This window comes from Schistocerca piceifrons, chromosome 1 (assembly GCF_021461385.2).
Source record: "Schistocerca piceifrons isolate TAMUIC-IGC-003096 chromosome 1, iqSchPice1.1, whole genome shotgun sequence".
Classification (NCBI taxonomy): domain Eukaryota; kingdom Metazoa; phylum Arthropoda; class Insecta; order Orthoptera; family Acrididae; genus Schistocerca; species Schistocerca piceifrons.
In genome coordinates, this window is record NC_060138.1 from 778,618,160 (window position 1) to 778,638,689 (window position 20,530).

A 20,530-nucleotide genomic window follows, 5' to 3' on the forward strand; every position below is an offset into this window, starting at 1 on the left:
TGCAGACAACCAATTCATAGTGTGAAAGTTTCTTGGGCATTGTGTCAGATAGCATTGTCTAAACTGCACAATATTTCTACGAGGCAGCTGCTCATTACCTTCAAGTTTGACTGTAGTTGATCATCATCTTCAAGCGTGACTGCAGCTAGCTGTGCACAAACTTAGAAGCTGGTTCACTAGAAAAATTCAGGCACCAACAGACAGGGCCATAACATTATCCCAGGTGACACTGATGTCCAGAGCACCTACTAGAGAAATGTGTCGCAGACATTGAATCTTGTCTGCCTCCGCATACTGAGATGCTATCATTAAACAAAGCAGTGAAATGAGATGCAGACACAGCATCTTCTCTGCCTCTGCATTCTGGGATGCTGTCATTAAAGAAAGCAGTTGAAATAGATATGGCTAACAACATAATTAGCAGAGAGACTGCATTTAAGTACCCATCACTGACAGCACCAAGGAACCTCGGCTACAGACAAACGAATTCAGTGAGAAAACACCAAATGAGGAATCAGAGCCAACACAGATAAGTCAGAGCCATAGATACTCAAAGTTTATAAGCATTATTAAATGTGTTTCCTTTGAGTTGTTGTTGTTATTGTTTTTCTCCATGTTTTTGGTGCCTTTTGTATTTCTTGATGATGCCTGGCCATATGTACACTTACTGTGACTGTTAAATTACATTTAAATGGTGTTCATTGCATGTATTAAGTGTAACATGAGTGTGGTTTGAAAAGTTCTCAGAATCACCACGAGAAGTCAGCACTAGCACAATGAGTTGTTCACGTGATATTCATTGGACTGTTTCCTGTACACACATGCCACGTCTGTGCTCTTGGAAGAAAGCCGTGGCAGTGACATAGCTCTTTTTGCTGTTCCCACGTAGTGATTTTTGAAGATGGAAAAAAATCGAGATTCAAGCAGTGTATAAGTACTTTATAAAGAAAAGTATGAAAGCAAAGGACATTCATGCCGGTTTCCAGAATACACTAGGGGCTCTGCTCCTACATATTCAGCTGTTGCCAAGAGGAAAAATGAATTTAAATTTGATCAGGAGAGCTTAGATGATGATCTGCGCGGTAGGTGGCCAAGATGTGTCACTACTCTCAAAATCATTGCAAAAGTGCGCAAAATGGTCATGGAGGATCGCCGAAAGTGCATGAAATTGCTCATGCTTGCCAGATGTCATCTGAAAGGGTATACCACATTTTAACTGAAGAATCAGAAATGAAAAAATTATCTGCAAGACGAGTGCCACGACTCTTGACGCTAGATCAAAAACGCATGAGAGTGGACATATAGGAACAATATTTGGCCTGTTTTAGGAGAAACAAACAAAATTTTTTGCATGAGCTTGTGACCACAGATGAAACTTGGGTGCACTACTATACCACAGAGACAAAACAACAGTCAAAGCAGTGGAAACATGCTGATTCTCCACCACCAAAGAAAACAAAGACCATTCCTTCGGTGGGAAAGGCCATGGCATCAGTGTTCTGGGATGTGAAGGGGATTCTGTTTGTAGATTATCTCCCCACTGAACAAACAATTACTGGAGAATACTATGCTAAACTCCAGGACAAATTGCAACAAAAGATACGTGAAGAAAGGCCAGGATTAGCAAGGAAGAAAGTAATTTTCTATGAAGCAATGTGTGCCCGCACACTTGCCGTCACCATGGCAAAATTACACGAACTAAGGTATGAATTGTTGCCGCAGCCACCTTATTCACCTGATATGGCTACATCAGACTTTAATCTCTTCCCAAAACTAAAAATTTTTCTTTGTAGACGAAGATTCACTTCAAGCAAAAATTTGATAGCCGGAGTTGACAACTATTTTGCAGGCCTGGAGGAAACTCATTTTCGAGAAGGGATCAAGGCACTGGAACATCATTGGAGCAAATGCATTAATCTACAAGGAAATTAAATTGAAAAATAAAAAAAAGCTTCAGTCATGTAAGTACTTTTTTTTCTATTCCGTTACGAGAACTTTTCAAACCACACTCGTATATAATAAACAGTGTTATGTTATAAATTTATTAGTGACAGGGAAACCTGTGTGTCTCATATTCCTTTAAAAGTAACTTTCTAACTTTCAGAGCTACAATGAAAGATAAAGATATCCTAACTTTCAAACAATAGAAACTCCAGCTATGAATACTGACAATGTAGGAAAAGACAGATTGTACTTACGGTAAAGAAGACACATCAAGTTGCAGAAAGGTACAATTAAAGGAGACTTACACAAAGCTTTAGGTCGCAGGTTTCAACAGCAAAAGATATACAGAGAAACCCACATCACTCATACACACAAGCAAGCGGACCTAATGCACACACAACCACCTCCAGCATCTCAAATCGGAACGCAACTATCACAGGGGATGCACGCAGCAATCTGGAGGAGGTGAGGAAGGGAAAGGGATACCAGTGTACAGGTGGGCAGAAAGACGAATGCTGTCTGGTGGAGTGCGCATGGACTAGACTGGCAACAGGTGCAGCATCAGGGCCTCCCTGCCCCAAAACCTCCTGATGCTGTGTCCTTTGGCAGTCTAGTCCCTGCACATTCCACCAGACAGAGTCTGTCTCTCTCCCCACTCATACACTACTATCCCTTCCCCTTCCCCACCCCCTCTAGATTGCTGCTTGCGTCCCACATGATGGATGCATTCTGGCCTGAGATGCTAGAATTGGTAGTTGTGTGTGAATGAGGTGCACTTGCTTGTGTGTGTGAACAGTAAGTGTCTCTCTTTTACTGATGAAGGCTGTGGCCAAACGTTTTGTGTGTGTCTTTTAATTGCGCTTGATCTGTCTTCTTTACGGTAAGTAGCAATCTGTCTTTTCCTACATGTTGATAACCTAGCTTTCAGAGTATAGCAGAAGAGAGAACAGAAATGGACTCACATCACTTTGAAGAACAAAATATATTGTCGGTGATCCATTAAAAAAGCAGGACAAGCTGTTACAAGCAGACTAAATCAAATTTTCTGAATTTCAACAGTTCTAAGAAGCTCCAGGCAATCAAATGAGCAGCAACTCCATTTCAATAATGGTTAACTGTTATTCCAGAAAGAATCATCACTACAATTTATATATGTTTAATCGAAAAACAATCTTGGTTCATGTTCCAGGCTTATGTCGTGGTATGATGAGATAGTAATAGCATCAATTCTCCGCCTTTCCAATGAGTAACATACACACTCCTGATGGTAATACAAATCATCCAAATTCAGTTCAGGAGTACACTCTGAAAAAAAGAGGAATTCTATGTATGTACACATTAATTCTTTCAATGTACTTAACTTTCCAGTTAGACCTTGCAACAAATATCAGTACGTGTCTCTTAATAATACTGCTTACAATCAGTACATGTCAGGGTAAGAATACTGGCACGAATAACAGGAAAAATTCTAAACCTCAAAAGTGATGGAATTTTTTTTTAGATATAATCACTGATACTCAGCTATAATGAAAAACATAATACTGCATTATTTTGTAACTTTTTGCTTGGTGGAGAATTAGAACAAAACAAAGACTGTTTTACAATATGATTACACTCATAGTTCTAAAAGTGAAATATGTGAGTTATTATATCTGTGAAATTTGCACCAATTTGGTTAGAAACAATGCATTGTGTGACTGTACTAAACTTCAAATGCATAACAAATAAATCAATTTTCAACTTTTTGTGAATTATTTCCTATCATGGCCTCACATTTTTACTCCACTTTTTCCTCTATACATATGTGGAATGGACATACAGCAAATTGCCAAAAGTTGCATAAATTATTATGATAACTATTCAGATAATTCAACACAGTAGATGTGCTTTGTTACTAATCTTCAATGTTGTGTTGATGGGGCCTCATCAAGACCTACCATGGTCTTTTAACAGGGTAGGTAAATAATACTGTCCAACAGCTCACTAAAGGTTTGATATATAAGTTCCATATCCATCATGTAAAAGGCTGCCCAGGCAGAGCCCAAAATATCTAGGTAAGCCTAATACAGATAGCTCACATCAGGAACTCCCGAGATTACCCACTAGTGACTGTTTTGCCTTGGAAACAATCCACCCCACTGGCATACAGCATGCTTCTAAGTTGAGTTTTTGATAACTGAATATTGATACCATCTTTACAATATAGATGGTAAAGTCATGATTCCTGTTTCCTGTGACACAACTTTCCATTTAAGTGATAGCTGCTGAAGTACTCATGCAGCTTAGGGTTATAGTGGACTGCTGACACTCATCAGCCCACAGTTTGCGAATATGAAGTTCAAAATGCCTGTTCCTAAGCAAAACTACCCAAATTCCATGATCTGATTGCCTTTGACATGATCCAGTGAACACATGCAATTTATTGTCATCGATCTTTCTTATCCCACTTTCAATGTTACTTCCAGCAACTAGTAAGTCAGTACCCCTTCATAAATTAAAATGGCCACCCAAGAAGGCACAACTGTTGTATAAAGAGTAGGGCACATTCAGGAACCTATAATATACCCTGCTTACTGAAAAGTCAACTGCTAATAAAGAAAATATTACAGTTTCAGACTACACTAAGATAAATATTATCTCGTGTTTTACTCTGTCCACAGTAACTGCCAGAAACAAACTGTGGATCATAAACCACTCAAATTATTGTCAATGGTAAAACAGCAGTTACTATATACAATATTATTCATGTTCATCTTTATTCATGTGTTTGGTGCTGTTTACCTTTTTCTCAAGGAACTTGAATGGACGAGGAACATTTATTTCTGGAAATAAATGTCTGAGTCTTGGTTCACGTTCCAGGCTTATGTTGTGGTATGATGAGATAGTAATAAGATCAATTCTCCGCCTTTCCAATGAGTAACACACACACTCCCGGTGGTAATAAATATCATCCAAATTCAGTTTAGGAGTACTCTCTGGAAAAAGAGGAATTCTGTGTATGTACATATAAATTCTTTCAAATGAACTTAACTTTCCAGTCGGACCTTGCAACAAATATCAGTACATGTCTCTTAATAATACTGCTTACAACCAGTACATGTCAGAGTAATAATACCGGCATGAATAACAGGAAAAATTCTAAACCTCAAAGGTGATGGAAAATTTTTAGATAGAATCACTGATACTCAGCTATAATGAAAAACATAATACTGCATTTTTTTGTAACTTTTTGCTTGGTGGAGAGTTACAGGAATTTTTATGTTATTTTTAATATATCAGTAGTACGGCTACGAACATTAAAAAAAAACAAAGACTGTTTTACATTATGATTACACTACTAGTTCTCTAAGTGAAATATGTGAATGAATTATTATATCTGTGTAATTTGCACCATGAGAAGCATCTGAGGAATTCATTACTGTTGAATGTTTTTCACAATCTTACGTGCATTAAGATATAGTAGCTACAAAAATGTTCATCTGAGAATTTTCTGTGGTCTTTCTTCACGTCTGAGAATTTGTATGTCAAAAGTTCAGTACTGTATGACTGTCAAAATTTCAGATTAAATGTTAGGTTCCCTTATAATGAGATGATTGTATCAGTTCTCCAGGCAGAGGAATGCAAGTGTATAGGCTACCATCTGCATCAAGAGTATACCAAATAAAGTACTATGGTGATCAAAAGAATTTTTAATTAATGATTACTTGCTTTAACTAGTACTTTTTCATGTATGAAGAACATTCAAGTGGATGTAATGCATAAGGCTTCTTATTCTTAAGCAAGTTAGGGGAATATGAACATTAATTTAGCAGTGAAAATTTATGAAATTCCCTTACATTTCTCACAAAAAAGATAAACATTATAGTAGAACTCCATTTCCAGGTTCTACAAGTGGTATTACTTTACTATAATGATTTTTTGGCTACAGTCTGTATGTAAACTGTTGTAGAAATACATCCACGAGAAACTGTTTTCACTGCATAGTGTGATAAAAATAACGAGCTGTTAAGGTGTAATTTTGAGAAAAAAAAAGTGGGCAATAAGTTTCAGAATATTAGGATCAAGCATCTCAAATGAACTCACAGAGAAAATTTTAAATTTATTCGGGGTGACATAGAAAAATGGGAACTTTTGAAAGGCTTTGTGGCAGCCATATCCATCTGGCAACATTGTGGAACAGGAGGCTTGAGCTGTAAATACTCTCACCATTTAGTAAACATGGGTTAGTGTAACGGTCAACTGCATGCTTTTCCCATTAAAAAAAAGGACTTGCTTTCATCTCATATGTTATGTGAATAAGCAGAACTACCATTACTGGGAAGTTTATAATCATAATGAAATACATGAACACCCTTTACACATCAGCAAACTGACAGTATGGTGTGCAATTTCATCACATGGGGTCATCAGACCTTACTTTTTCGAAAGTGAGGAATAGATCACAGTGACTATCACTTCAGATCAGTATGTTGAGATGTTGCAATCTTTAGTTGCACTTGGCATTAAACAATATTCCATAACTTCACAAAACCTGGTTTCAATAGGACGGTGCAACATCGTACACTGCAAGTCAATCAATGGCAGCTCTGTGAGAACTGTTCTCCAGATTCAGAGACATCTCCTGACACCCAAGATCACAGGATATGTCCATTTGTGACATTTTCTTGTGGGGGTACCTTAAGAGTTAGGTCTATACGATTCATGCAAGAACAATGGATGTACTGAAACAAAGAATTCAATATAAAATTTGTAATATCCCAGCTAAGAAGCTGCAGCTCTTTATGAGGAACCTCAAGAGCAGACTGGTAGAATGCATATGTATGGGGAAACAACATCTACAGGATGTAATTTAACACTGATAAACTGGATTACTGTCTCTTAAAAGGCACTTTGTAGTGGTGCAACTGCTGTCAATAAAATTCTTTTGTTGGTTGTTTCAAAAATTCTCATTTTTCTGTGTGACCCCATGCTGAACATGAAGAAGAAAAGAACCAATATTACAGGAAGGTTAGATATCTCTCTGCCCACAGTCAAATTAAACATTGTTTGTATCACAGTCACAATCAAAATACTCTAGATTGTCACCCTATTAGTACACAACATTTGAGATATTCAAGGTAATGTTCTAATGAAAATGTGCCATGCTACACCTTCAATGAATGTCAGCTGCAAAGTGACAATACTTCATGTATACTTACAGGCGAAGAGACATGGTCCAGTAGAAATCCTAGGATAGTGCACAATATAAGGAATTTATGTGACAAATGGAGAAAATATAAAACTGAAGAACCAAAAGAGAGTACAGCCATCTAAAAAATGAGATAGGCAGGAATTGTAAAATGCCAAACAGGAATGACTAGAGGAAAAATGCAATGCTGTAGAAGCATACATGACTATGGGAAAGACCGATGCTGCCTGCAGCAAAATTAGAGAAACTTTTGGAGGAAATAAAAGTAGTTATATGATGTCAATAATAAGTAAAGAAGGAAAAGCTGAACGGTGGAACAAATATACATAGGGGCTATACAAAGAAAACAAACTGGAAGACAGCACTGTGGAATGGGTGCAAGAAGCAGATGAAATGGGGGATGCAATACCCCAGAAGTATTTTCCATGGCACTGAAGGATTCAAATCAAAACAATGCCTCTGGATAAACAATATTCCCTCAGAATTATTGAGATTCTTGGGACAGTTATCCACGACAAAACTAATCCACTAGTTATGCATGACATATGATACAAGCAAAATGCCAACAGACTTCAAAGAACGTAAAAATTCTGATTCCAAAACAGGTAATGGTTTTATGTATGCTGACAGGTTTGAATATTACCAAATCATCAGTTAAAATTGTGCAATGCAATAATGATCTATTGACTTATTTTAGAAGATAGACTGAAGAAAATCAAACCTAACTTACCAGCATCGGTAGATTTAAAAAGCCTTTCAATAATGTTGACTGGAATACACTCGCTGAAATTCTGAAGGTAACAGGGATAAAATACAGGGAACAGAGGTTGTCTACAGCATGTACAGAACCAACACTACCTACAGCTATAGGAGTCAAAGGGCATGGAAAGGAAGGAAGAGGGAGGGAGGGGGGGAGGGAGAGGGAGGGGGAGGGGGAGGAGAGCAAGCTATCCAGGAAACCAAGGCTAAATATGAGAACGGAATTAAGGTTTAGAGAAAAGAAATTAAAACTTCTGAGGTTTGCCAATGACATTAATTCTGTCAGAGGGAGCAAATAACTGTCCTGCAAATAGATTATAAAATGATCATCAGCAAAATTTAAAAAAAGGGTAATGGAATTTAGTTGAATTAAATCAGGTGATGCTGAGGGAATTAGATTAGGAGAGGAGACACTCGCTGCAGTAGATGAGTTTTGTTATTTGGGTAGCAAAATAACTGAGAACAGCCAAAATACAGAGGAAATAAAATGCAGACTGGCAACAGCAAGAAAAGTGTTTCTGAAAACAAGAACATCACATAGAAATTAAAATGTTAGGAAGTATTTTCTAAAGAAATTTGTCAGGAGTGTGTATGAAAATGAAACACATACGATAAACAGTTCGTAAAAAAGGAGAGAGAGAATAGATGCTTTTGAAATGTGGTGCTACAGAAAAATCCTGAAGATTCGATGGGTAGATCAGAAAACTGATTAGGTGATATTGAACTGAATTAGGGAGAAAAAAAATTAATGACACAAGACAAAAGAATTAGTTGATAGTACACATACTGAGGCATTTAGAAATTATCAATCTGGCAATGGAGAGAAGTATGGGGGATAAAAGTTGTAGAGGAAAACCAAGCCTTGATAATACCAAGTAGTATCAAATGGATGTAGATTGTAGTAGTTATGCAGAAATGAAGAGGTTTTTACAAGACAGACTAGTGTGGGGACCTGCGTCAAACCAGTGTTCAGATCTGGTCTGAAGGAAGGAAGAGGAATGTGAAGCTGTTAGAGACAGAGCTGAAATTGAATTAGAAAAGGATGGGGAAGGAAGTTGGCCATGCCCTCTCAAAGGTAGCATCGTGGCATTTGCATCAACTGATTTTGGGAAATCACAGAAAATATAAATCTGGATGGCTGAACAGGCATTTTAACCTTTGTCCTCCCAAATGCAAATCCAGTGTGCTAGCCATTATGCCACCTTGTCGGTTTTGGTATGAAGACCACAAAACACACAAAAGTAATTTTTTGAATGTCCACAGCAGGTAACGTTTTCACTGGAATTGATGAAGATAAGACTACCCATTATCACATAACATATTACTACCATGTCACCTTCCACTCTCACACTTTTTCTTTCAGCAGCTTCTTTCAAAAACACAATTAACATATATGACCCATATTTATCAATTTCTTTGTGTCAAACAAGGTAATATATGAAGGATGATCAAAAGAAAAGGTACAAAACAACATGTGTGTTTAACTAAAGTCTTTATTCAAAAGTAATCACCAGAGACCTGAGAGAGCAACTACCCCACTGCTTCACGACCCGAAGAGTTCCCTGTTGTCAGAATTCATGTGGCTGTGACATGAGTTAAGTCTTCCTCTGTGCCTTCAGTTCATCATCCAAGTTAAAGTGCTTCCCTTTGAGATGTTTTTTGGTGGACCAAACACATGGACATCGCAGGGCGATGTGTCTGGGCTGTATGGAGGATGCTCCCACTTGAACATGGTCATTAACTTTGTGTGGCCTTGAGATGTGTAGATACATATTAACTGGTTTGGTTGTTATGATGTTTTGTATCTTTTTATTTGAACACTTCTTACAGAGGTACAACAATGAGTTAATATTCAAGGAGTATTACATTCAGATCCTAGTTCAATCATCACAACTCAGTTTTTCCATGATTTCACAAGCTGACTTTATATTTATAACTCCTTCAGCATTTCTCATCTGATTATGCTAGTGCTCTTAAAACCATTGTCAAAAGGAGGCTTTCTTACTTTGGGAAAATTATGCCACCATTTAATCTTTTTGGATACTTGGGTAGTCAATAACAGGATTTATGGTTAGAGAAAGGGTATGTACTGGTCTTTGCACACGCCAAATAGATTTTTTAAAATGTTTTCAAAGTACTAGATGAGTGCCAATATTACTTTATAAATAATAGAATAATTTATTATAGCCTTCAGGTCACTTCTGAGTCACTTTATTTTCTCTAGCTATTATTACTTTTTCAATTTTCATACACTGTCTAGGACATCTTCAGATAATTAATCCACTTTTGTATAACTTTTACTATCATGTTATCGATTACTATTTTCAGATGCAGTTCTTCACTTGAATGGGATAACACTCTTAACAATAACACAATAATACTGTGTACCTTCTACGCACTCATGAACAATACATCCTGCACAGCCTTAATTGTTTTTTCAAACAATGGAAAATCCAGGATGAAATAATGACAACATTATGAAAAGGGTAGATTGCAATCTACCATATAGAAAAGATGCTGAGTCGCAGACAGGCATAAAAAAAGAGACTGCTATACATTTGAGCTTCCATCCAAAAGGCTTTCTTCTAAAGAAACACACACACACACACACACACACACACACACACACACAATCACAACTCACATTCACATGACTATTATCTGTGGTTGCTGAGGCAGAGACAGTAGTCATGTGTGCATGAGTTGAGCTTGCAAGAATGTGTGTGTGTGTTTTCTACATTAGGTGTTTTGGCAGAAAGCTTAAATGTACAGCAGTCTTTTTGTTGTGCCTATCTGCACCTCAACATATCCTCTATACAGTTCTTACAAGTAATTTCTCAATATTCTGGCACTACATGCCTTTGTTTTTAGAGTACCTTTCAAATTTGCCTGAGGATTTTATAGAAGGAAGCATGCCAATTCTAAGGTACCAGTTAATAACTTCTTTAGGCAGGACTATTACTTTCAACGAGAAAGCTTTTTTTTGTATATTGCAGCTAATTTTAACACTGATTTATTAATCCTGTAAATATGTAGAAATAGTCAAGACAATAACTCACCGCAAAGAGATGCTGAATAACAGCCAGCCATTTGAACAAAGATTGAATTTCCAGGTAAGCTTCAGAAATGTCCTACTCTTGAGCTAACACTTCCCCTCCCCCCACCCATCTCTCTCTCTCTCTCTCTCTCTCTCTCTCTCTCTCTCTCTCTCTGTGTGTGTGTGTGTGTGTGTGTGTGTGTGTGTGTTAGCTCAAAACAAGCTAAGTTCTAAGTTTAATGCCTCAGGTATACAGTGAGTGGTGGTCATTACCCTTTCTGCTGTTGGTATTCTAACCAGAACCTGCCTGTATTTATTTTAACCCCTTAACATAATGATTTTTTTTTTCAAATTACAGTAAAAAAATTGTTTACTAACAAAAAGCATCCAACAATAAAATATTACACAAAGACATATAAGATAGCTTTTAAAACTCAAAATAAGGAGTTGCAAAATTTTGAAGATCACCAATAACAAAATCCCAAGTATACTCATGACTGGAATTGGACTAAAATATCCTGAAACTTGAAGTAACTTTCTTTAGTTTCTGCATAGCTATGAAATCTAACCATCTACTTCACAACAGTTTTCTGTGAACATAAATCTAGAGAGCTTTTGCAGCTCAACAGTGAACATAAATCTTGGAGGAGCTAGCAGGGGCACAGTGGATGTATTTATATCATACTACTGGTGAGCACTAATTGTCACTCAACTGACAAACTGTCATTACTTTCAGACTTTAATGAAGTAACACCATATTCTTCTTCATTTCCTGAGCTGCTAAATCCAACGCCAAACTCTGGAGCAATATAGTCATCCTTTTTTTGAAAGCAATGCCTCAACAACAATACAGGATAGAAGCTGAAAGCGCACATTTTGTTGTCGAGTATCCAAAGCTGCACACAGTAAGGATGATATTTAGTGGCAGCCAGGCAGAAATGTAGGACAGAATGCTCTCTAGTGGCTGAACACTTAGCTACCAGTGCTGAAATGGATATGAGCAGACTTTTATTTTTCTGAAGGTCGGTCCTTAAGTTGGCCCAGTATACTTGGGATTTTAAGTTTCTGTCAAAATAATAAAAGCAAGATAATTTGGGGTTTTATATTAAGGGCTTACATAAGTAATTTTTAAGCCCTGAAGAAGAACCATAAAAATAATTGTTAGATATTTCCAGAATGAATTTTCACTCTGCAGCGGAAAAAGCCATGTGTCTGCAATATCCTTTCTTCCAGTAGTGCTAGTTCTATAAGTCTCACACGAGAGCTTCTGTGAAGTTTGGAAGGTAGGAGATGAGTTACTGGCGGATGTAAAGCTGTGAGGATGGGTTGTGAGTCACGCTTGCGTGGCTCAGATGGCAGAGCAGTTGCCCGCAAAAGGTAAAGGTCCCAAGTTTGAATCTTGGTCCAGCACACAGTTTTAATCTACCAGGGCATAGACAAATGAATTTGGGACAACTGAAGCATATGTAAAAGTACTTTCTTATGATGAAAGTCACTTGAAGAACAAATATAGTTTCAGACTGTGTGAAATACAAAAAGGTAAAAGAAATAATATACAACAAAATAAACATTTCACCCAAAAAATTTTGCTAGTTTACATTTTTGGAGTGGTCAATATGAGTTTCTACTTCGAGAGGATAAAATTTCCCCATAGATATTTAAAAAAAGGCAAATACGCAAAAGAAATTCTGTTTTTCCTTTTCTTTTTTCTTTCGCTTATAAATTGAAAACTGTGATTTTCAGGTAACACCATTCTATACTAAATTAAGTAAAACCATAACCTTGGAATTTTGATGAAGTAACAGCAGGCTTTTCACAAAGTTCTGCTAACCATGCCACAGCTCACCTTATGAATTACTGGCAGTGTGCAGACACCTCCAGGGGAGGTAAAGTGTTTATTTTCTGCAAAGTGCGTTAACACTAGACGGAATACAGATACAAATTACTAAAATCTGAACACTGTTCTACAAATATAGTGAAGTTATTTTCAGTTTATTAAGTAAGTATTTATTTGCAGATGTTAAATGGGCTATTATGTAAAAAAGCTCAACAGCTGGAACTGCCAACTATCAATCGTACTGAAGAGCCTATCCCAAGTGTAACATGTTGTCAATATGAATTCAACATTGTTTATTTCATTGAATACACTATTAATGGTTGAAATACTGCTTGCAGCTTGAGGGTATGAAATCCATCATCCCAGCCTCAGCTCTTCCGGCATCTGAAGATGCCTAGAGGCTTAAACTGGGTCCCTTTGTAACAAAAGTGTGTCACCTAGGTGTTACAGAACTTCTGATATTTCAACTTAAGTCAAACAATTCATTACTATGGATTACTGTTCTAGATTTAACCATAATCAGTCATATTCCATCAGACCTATTGACACCAACCTTGGAAGATATGCTGTGGACGTGTAGTAGTGGCTCCACACAGTGCACCCCACTCTACAAGTACCAGTAATTTCTGAACGGAAGAAATTTATGCACTCTAGAACTAACACAATTAATGGTAAGAGAAATGCAGTAACTTTCCAGTCATTCATTAATTCACCACCAAGTGACAACAACACAGCTACAACATATGTTTACAATATGCTGTCAATGGCAGACAGCTGCAAGATGCCACATTTACCAATCCATTCTATTTTCCACCACCACACTTACAAGTTAAGCACTTCCCAGCCATTGTTTATAGAAAGATATTTTACATTAAAGCTCACTTACCAATTGCAAACAAATACTCACTCAATAAACTGAGAACAACACTATATAGAACACTAGTTCAATGAAGTTATTTTGTCTCCTTACATAAGAGAACTGGAGAGGAACTGCTAGGGAGGCATAGTCTACCTGTAAACTGAAACATGAGCAGCACTTATGGTGGAGGAAGTTACTTCTCCTGCAAGAATGCCACAACTGCCATACACCATAATTAAGAATTAATTTCCCCTGTAGCAGCATGGAACAGTACGCAGAGATTTACTTAGAATCTGACCCTATGTCTTTCTTGTGTTTTTTATTATTAGAACTCTTATTTGTACTCAATGTTGTGTTAACACACTTCGTGGAAAATACACCCCCCCCCCCAACCTCCTCCCTTCTCTCCCTTCCTGCCATAGTGCCTGCACAGTGCGTTGCCTCTGATTCATAAGGTGAGTTGCAGAAGGGTCGGTATAACTTTGTGAAATATCCTGTATTTGCTTTTTTGTGACACAGTGTGGTAAAAAAAAAAAGGGGAACTGCCTGCTCGCTTCTCATTTTGCAGACCTATGAAGGAGGGAACAGCATGACCATAATCTGGAAACCTATTTTCCCTAGCCTATTTTCCTTCCCATCCTGTTACACCACTAGAACTGTAGACTACAATTTATCCCTTAATGCAGTTCTGCTACACTTAGATGCAGTACACACAAGTAATATTTGTTCTTAACCCACTTCATTTTATGATAAACATTAATTTTATATTATTGAAATGAATTTTTAGTAATCTGCTATTTTTCCATCCCCTGTAACACGGAAACTTTGTCCTAAAGAAAAGTGAATAAGAAATTTTTTTTGTAGGAAATTCAATGTAGTTTAACTCTGAACTGGAAAACATTTCTGCTACAAGCTGTGGTTTTTGTGATATTCAAGGCAAACCTAAAAAGTTACCTTTACATGACTCCCTCGCCACACTGATCAGGATTTTTAGTTTATTGTTATGACATTCCTATCATTTCAAAAATTTGCAGCTACAAGAATTTTTTTTCTCCTGGTTGACATTTCTTGGTCTTGTCTGCCCCCGGTAGCTTAATGGTCAGCGTGACAGAATGTCAAACCTAAGGGCCCGGGTTCGATACCCGGCTGGGCCGGAGATTTTCTCCGCTTAGGGACTGGGTGTTGTGTTGTTCTAATCATCATCATTTCATCCTCATCGATGCGCAAGTCGCCGAAGTGGCGTCAAATCGAAAGACGTGTACCCAGTGAACGGTCTACCTGACGGGAGGCCCTAGTCACACGACATTCATTCATTGCCTGGTGTTCAATGAATGGGCTAGTTCTGGGAAGAGGGCTTGTAGTGTATGGAACATGTCAGTGGAGATCTCCAGATTTTAAAATTCAAAAGGAGTGACAGACTGAACACCTTGCCATTATGGGTAATGGTATAAAATATGGGACAGACTGGTTCCGATCAGCTCACCTACCCTACTCCAGAGAGTACATTAGGTAAAGAGTATGGAAAAGATGTGGAAAAATGCATGACATATGTGCTTTGTCCATATCCTTTGTCCTTATTTCACAAAAATGGGGCATGGAAATGTACTGCCTCTCTTCAACATAAAGTGTTCAAATCACTAAATGATATAAATTTGGAGCATACTAAATTTGTGATTGATAGTGTGTTGTTGCTGCTTAAAGTTGTGTGAAAGGTAGCGCCTTCCATTTCAATCAATTTGTGATAGATATGCTGCATATGTGAAAGCCAAATCAGAAGTGTTAATTGTTTTTATGGATATTCTGACAATACTTCCAAAAACACTGAATGAACTAGAAGAACAGATAAAAGCATTACTTTGGAAATAACTTTTGGTGGGAAAATAATAGCTACTATCTCTCAGGAAATTTCCTAGCCAACACGAAAAATAAAAGTCAGTTAATTTCTACAGGTGTGCAAAACTTCGCTGAGAGGTAAAATCCCTCTTATTTTTATATCATCATCTAAATCCAATCAACAACACAAATGTCAAACATATACCGTTCTTGTACTTTAAAAGTAGGTAAGACATAACTTCACATTTCTCCTATCAGAGAAAGTAGATGTTCATCAACACTTTGTAAAAGGATCCAAATTTGCGCTGCACTGCCCACAATTAAAAATCATGATCTTGAAAAGGACACTATAAACTAAACAGATAAACATTTTTGCTTATGCTTTATACTAACAAAATTATGGATGATATTGCCTCAAGTCTTCTGACTGAACCTATGGCTCATCGCAATTTACTGTAACATTGAGTGGAACATGAAAAATTACTGGAGTAATGAGAATGGAAGAAAACATCCAATGGCAGACTCACACAAATCATTGCTTTGCACTCCCAAGCCTCAGGGGCTATAGTAAAAAACATTCTTCAACATTTCATGTGCGAGGTTGAATGAAAAGTAATGCCTCCACCTTCATTAATTGGGTTTGGATGGGAATATTTTAATAAATCAAATGCAGAAATAATCCTTAGAATGTGATCTTTAATTACCGATATTCACTTTTCCACTTAATCACCAGCCAATTGGATACATTTCTGCCAATGATGAACAAGTTTTCTGCAGCCATCACAGAAGAAGCTGACACACTGTTTTCGCAACCACAGTCTCAAAGTTCTGTCATAATGGTGTACCCACGTTTTGTCTCCTGTCACAATTGAATGGAGAAAGGTGTCACTTTCATTCTCGTAACGCGAGAGGAGTTGCTGGCAAATTTCAAGTCTTTGCGCTTTCATTTCAGGAGTCAGCATCCAGGGTACCCGTCATGCACGGATCTTCCGATAGCCAAGCAAAGCAAAAATGTGAGCCACAAGTTCTTGTGAAATGCCGATTGTGCTTGCAGTTTCTCTCTGAGTGATACGATGATTGTCCTGAATCAATCTGTTGACATTTTGCTTGTGAAACACGATGGTTGCTGTCACAGGATGTCCAACTCTTTGTTTGTCATGCAGGTCAGATGGTCCCACCTCGACATCTTTAAACTTACTCGTCCAATGATGCACAGTACTCACATCAACACAGTCATCATAAACTGCTTTCTTTCTCTGATGAATCTCCTTTGGGGTGACACCTTCTGCTTTCAAGAATTCAATGACTGCATGTTGCTTAAATCGCATTGACTGACCGTCTGCACAGGGTCCCATACTTAACACTGTAACAACACAACTGTTCAATGCTAAAGCTTCCCACCAACTGGAGCTGTAGAGAAGAGGCTACGAAACAAGCCAGTACCTGCAGCATACCAATGCTGCCAACTGTTGAAGAGTTACGAAGATGGAGGCATTACTTTTCAGTCAACCCTTGGGTGCACTGACAGTTCATGGGTCCAATGGGCATAATATTTCAGCAATCAGACATGTTACCATCATCATTTACACTGATGAACTGACTCCTGGGAATGTGTGGCCGACTTAAATCCCTCCCTCTTTGTGAGCCATTACCTTGGCAGACGTGGAGGTGATTGCACTGGTGTCTGTGACAGTTGTTGTAGTTGCTATGCCCACCCTGGCTGCCAAATTATTGTGTTTGCTGAGTGTCTTCTTAATTAGACCCGGTGCTCATTCCCAAGCCCTGTTAAGATTATAGCCGCAGTCCTGGTTGATGAGAACGTTCCTGTTGTGAATTTTGATGGCTTCTCTAATGACACTGTCCCAGTATTTCAAAGCCTGAGCTAAAATCCTGGCACGTTCATGTTCCATCACATAATCATCTGACAAACAGTGCTCTGCGACCACCAACTCATTGGAATACATCAGTCAGCCACAGGTGTTCTCAGCATCGATCTTTGATGATGCGCACTGTTTGTTCAGTATATCCCTTTCCACAATGGCACAGAATCTGATATACCCTGGCCTTCCACAAATCGAGGTAATCTTTGATGCTCCCCAACAATGCCTGTGTTTTATTGGGTGGTCAAAATACAGTTCTTACTCAAATGCTTGTTCAGTATGTGCCTGACTTTTCCCGATAGTGCACTAGTGTATAAAGCCTGTGGCTCTCTCTTCCTCAGTGACTTCTTCTAACTTCACAGATTGTACTGTAGTGGTGGTGTGAGGAGCATTCTTAATCTGCCATTCTGAGTAATGTTTTTGAGGTGTTCCAGTTCCTGGGGCAGACTTTCTGCATCTGAAATGGGAGCAGAGGGAATGGCTCACAGGGGGAGGGGATATACATCAGTCAAACATCCCCAGGAGCTGAGTTCGTATGCACGCCTGATGATGGTGACGTGTCTGATCACCAAATGTTGTGTCTGTTGGATACTAAGAATCGGCAGTACACCTGCGGACTATTCGATCAACAAGTACATCATGAGAAACTGAAGAATTACAACATTTCATGTACGAGGGCAGTTCAATAAGTAATGCAACACATTTTTTTTTCTTGGCCAATTTTGGTTGAAAAAATCGGAAATTTCTTGTGGAATATTTTCAAACATTCCCGCTTCGTCTCGTATAGTTTCATTGACTTCCGACAGGTGGCAGTGCTGTACGGAGCTGTTAAAATGGCGTCTGTAACGGATGTGCGTTGCAAACAACGGGCAGTGATCGAGTTTCTTTTGGCGGAAAACCAGGGCATCTCAAATATTCATAGGCGCTTGCAGAATGTCTACGGTGATCTGGCAGTGGACAAAAGCACGGTGAGTCGTTGGGCAAAGCGTGTGTCATTATCGCCGCAAGGTCAAGCAAGACTGTCTGATCTCCCGCGTGCGGGCTGGCCGTGCACAGCTGTGACTCCTGCAATGGCGGAGCGTGCGAACACACTCGTTCGAGATGATCGACGGATCACCATCAAACAACTCAGTGCTCAACTTGACATCTCTGTTGGTAGTGCTGTCACAATTGTTCACCAGTTGGGATATTCAAAGGTTTGTTCCCTCTGGGTCCCTCGTTGTCTAACCGAACACCATAAAGAGCAAAGGAGAATCATCTGTGCGGAATTGCTTGCTCGTCATGTGGCTGAGGGTGACAATTTCTTGTCAAAGATTGTTACAGGCGATGAAACATGGGTTCATCACTTCGAACCTGAAACAAAACGGCAATCAATGGAGTGCCGCCACACCCACTCCCCTTCCAAGAAAAAGTTTAAAGCCATACCCTCAGCCGGTAAAGTCATGGTTATAGTCTTCTGGGACGCTGAAGGGGGTTATTCTGTTCGATGTCCTCCCCCATGGTCAAACGATCAACTCTGAAGTGTATTGTGCTACTCTTGAAGAAACGACTTCAGCGTGTTCGTAGGCACAAAAATCTGAACGAACTTCTCCTTCTTCATGACAACGCAAGACCTCACACAAGTCTTCGCACCCGAGAGGAGCTCACAAAACTTCAGTGGACTGTTCTTCCTCATGCACCCTACAGCCCCGATCTCGCACCGTCCGATTTCCATATGTTTGGCCCAATGAAGGACGCAATCCGTGGGAGGCACTACGCGGATGATGAAGAAGTTATTGATGCAGTACCACGTTGGCTCCGACATCGACCAGTGGAATGGTACCGTGCAGGCATACAGGCCCTCATTTCAAGGTGGCGTAAGGCCGTAGCATTGAATGGAGATTACGTTGAAAAATAGTGTTGTGTAGCTAAAAGATTGGTGAATAACCTGGTGTATTTCAATGCTGAATAAAACAATCCCTGTTTCAGAAAAAAAATGTGTTGCATTACTTATTGAACTGCCCTCGTAGATTTAAGAAGTGATTCTGGGGAATCGTGGGTGCCGGCTTCTTCCAGTTCCTTATTTCTATTACACAGCTTCTTATTTTCTTATAGTTATTAATAGTGCATAAGGAAACAAATACACCGTTGAAAGAAAAACCAGTCTAGTAAGATGGAAGAAGTAATAAAAATTATAACTTAATCAATAATATCAAATGATGAGTCACAAGCTACTATAATTTCCGTAACTGTAAGATGCAATGCATAAACAAAGTTAACAGAATCAAAATCATAGGGAATACACTCTTGTTCAATTTAGGAATACTAAAAAATTCATCATTTTAGAGTTTTAGCAAAAAACTGACTTCTGTGTTGTTTACAGTTTTGTTTTATATTTCTGTGAGAAAAAATGAGGTGGCAATTTCATTTGTAATCAGCATCCCAAAAGAGCATACATAATCAGATGTTCGGAAGTCCTCCAAACTTCACAGGCAAAATCACCACATGGCTGTACTACTTACGCAAGCCTTACAATCGCACAGTACAGGTAAATTGCCTCAAAGAAAAAGTTAATATTTGCTTTAATAGGTGTAAATATTTCTTTCATTTTTATTTCTAGCCATAAATACAGAAGACATATTGATGAAATGAATGCCATACACTCTGCTACAGTTATTGAAAAATAATTAGTCACTTCTCAGTGTTTTGTGAAATCTGCTTTGTGTGATTTAAGTAAAAATCCTATAGCAGATTTTCAATTTTCAGTTACTTCTTGTGCACTCCTAGTTGCATTATCCAGTCATGTGGCAGTCTTATTCTTTCAAAGAAGATCAGTGATTAACATTCCCTCAATGATAATGTCATCAGAGATAGAGCACAAGCTTGGTTTGTGGACAGATGGTAAAGGAAAGTGATGATCCCATTACTTACCTTAAGCAATTTAGGGAAACCACAGAAAACATGAATCTAGATGGTCAGATAGGGATTTCTACTGCACTCCTCCCAAATGAGATGCCTGTTCAAATGGCTCTGAGCACTATGGGACTCAACTGCTGAGGTCATTAGTCCCCTAGAACTTAGAACTAGTTAAACCTAACTAACCTAAGGACATCACAAACATCCATGCCCGAGGCAGGATTCGAACCTGCGACCGTAGCGGTCTTGCGGTTCCAGACTGCAGCGCCTTTAACCGCACGGCCACTTCAGCCGGCTG

At 38.6% G+C, this 20,530-nt stretch overlaps 1 protein-coding gene across 1 annotated transcript in view; it reads right to left on the reverse strand.

Moving 5' to 3' along the window:
- Positions 1–20,530, reverse strand: part of LOC124712723 (cytosolic carboxypeptidase-like protein 5) — a 179,641-nt gene that overhangs the window by 101,177 nt on the left and 57,934 nt on the right. The window contains exon 6 of the mRNA XM_047242893.1: positions 4,726–4,919. Coding sequence (XP_047098849.1) covers positions 4,726–4,919 — 194 coding nt within the window. The remainder of the gene's footprint in view (positions 1–4,725; positions 4,920–20,530) is intronic.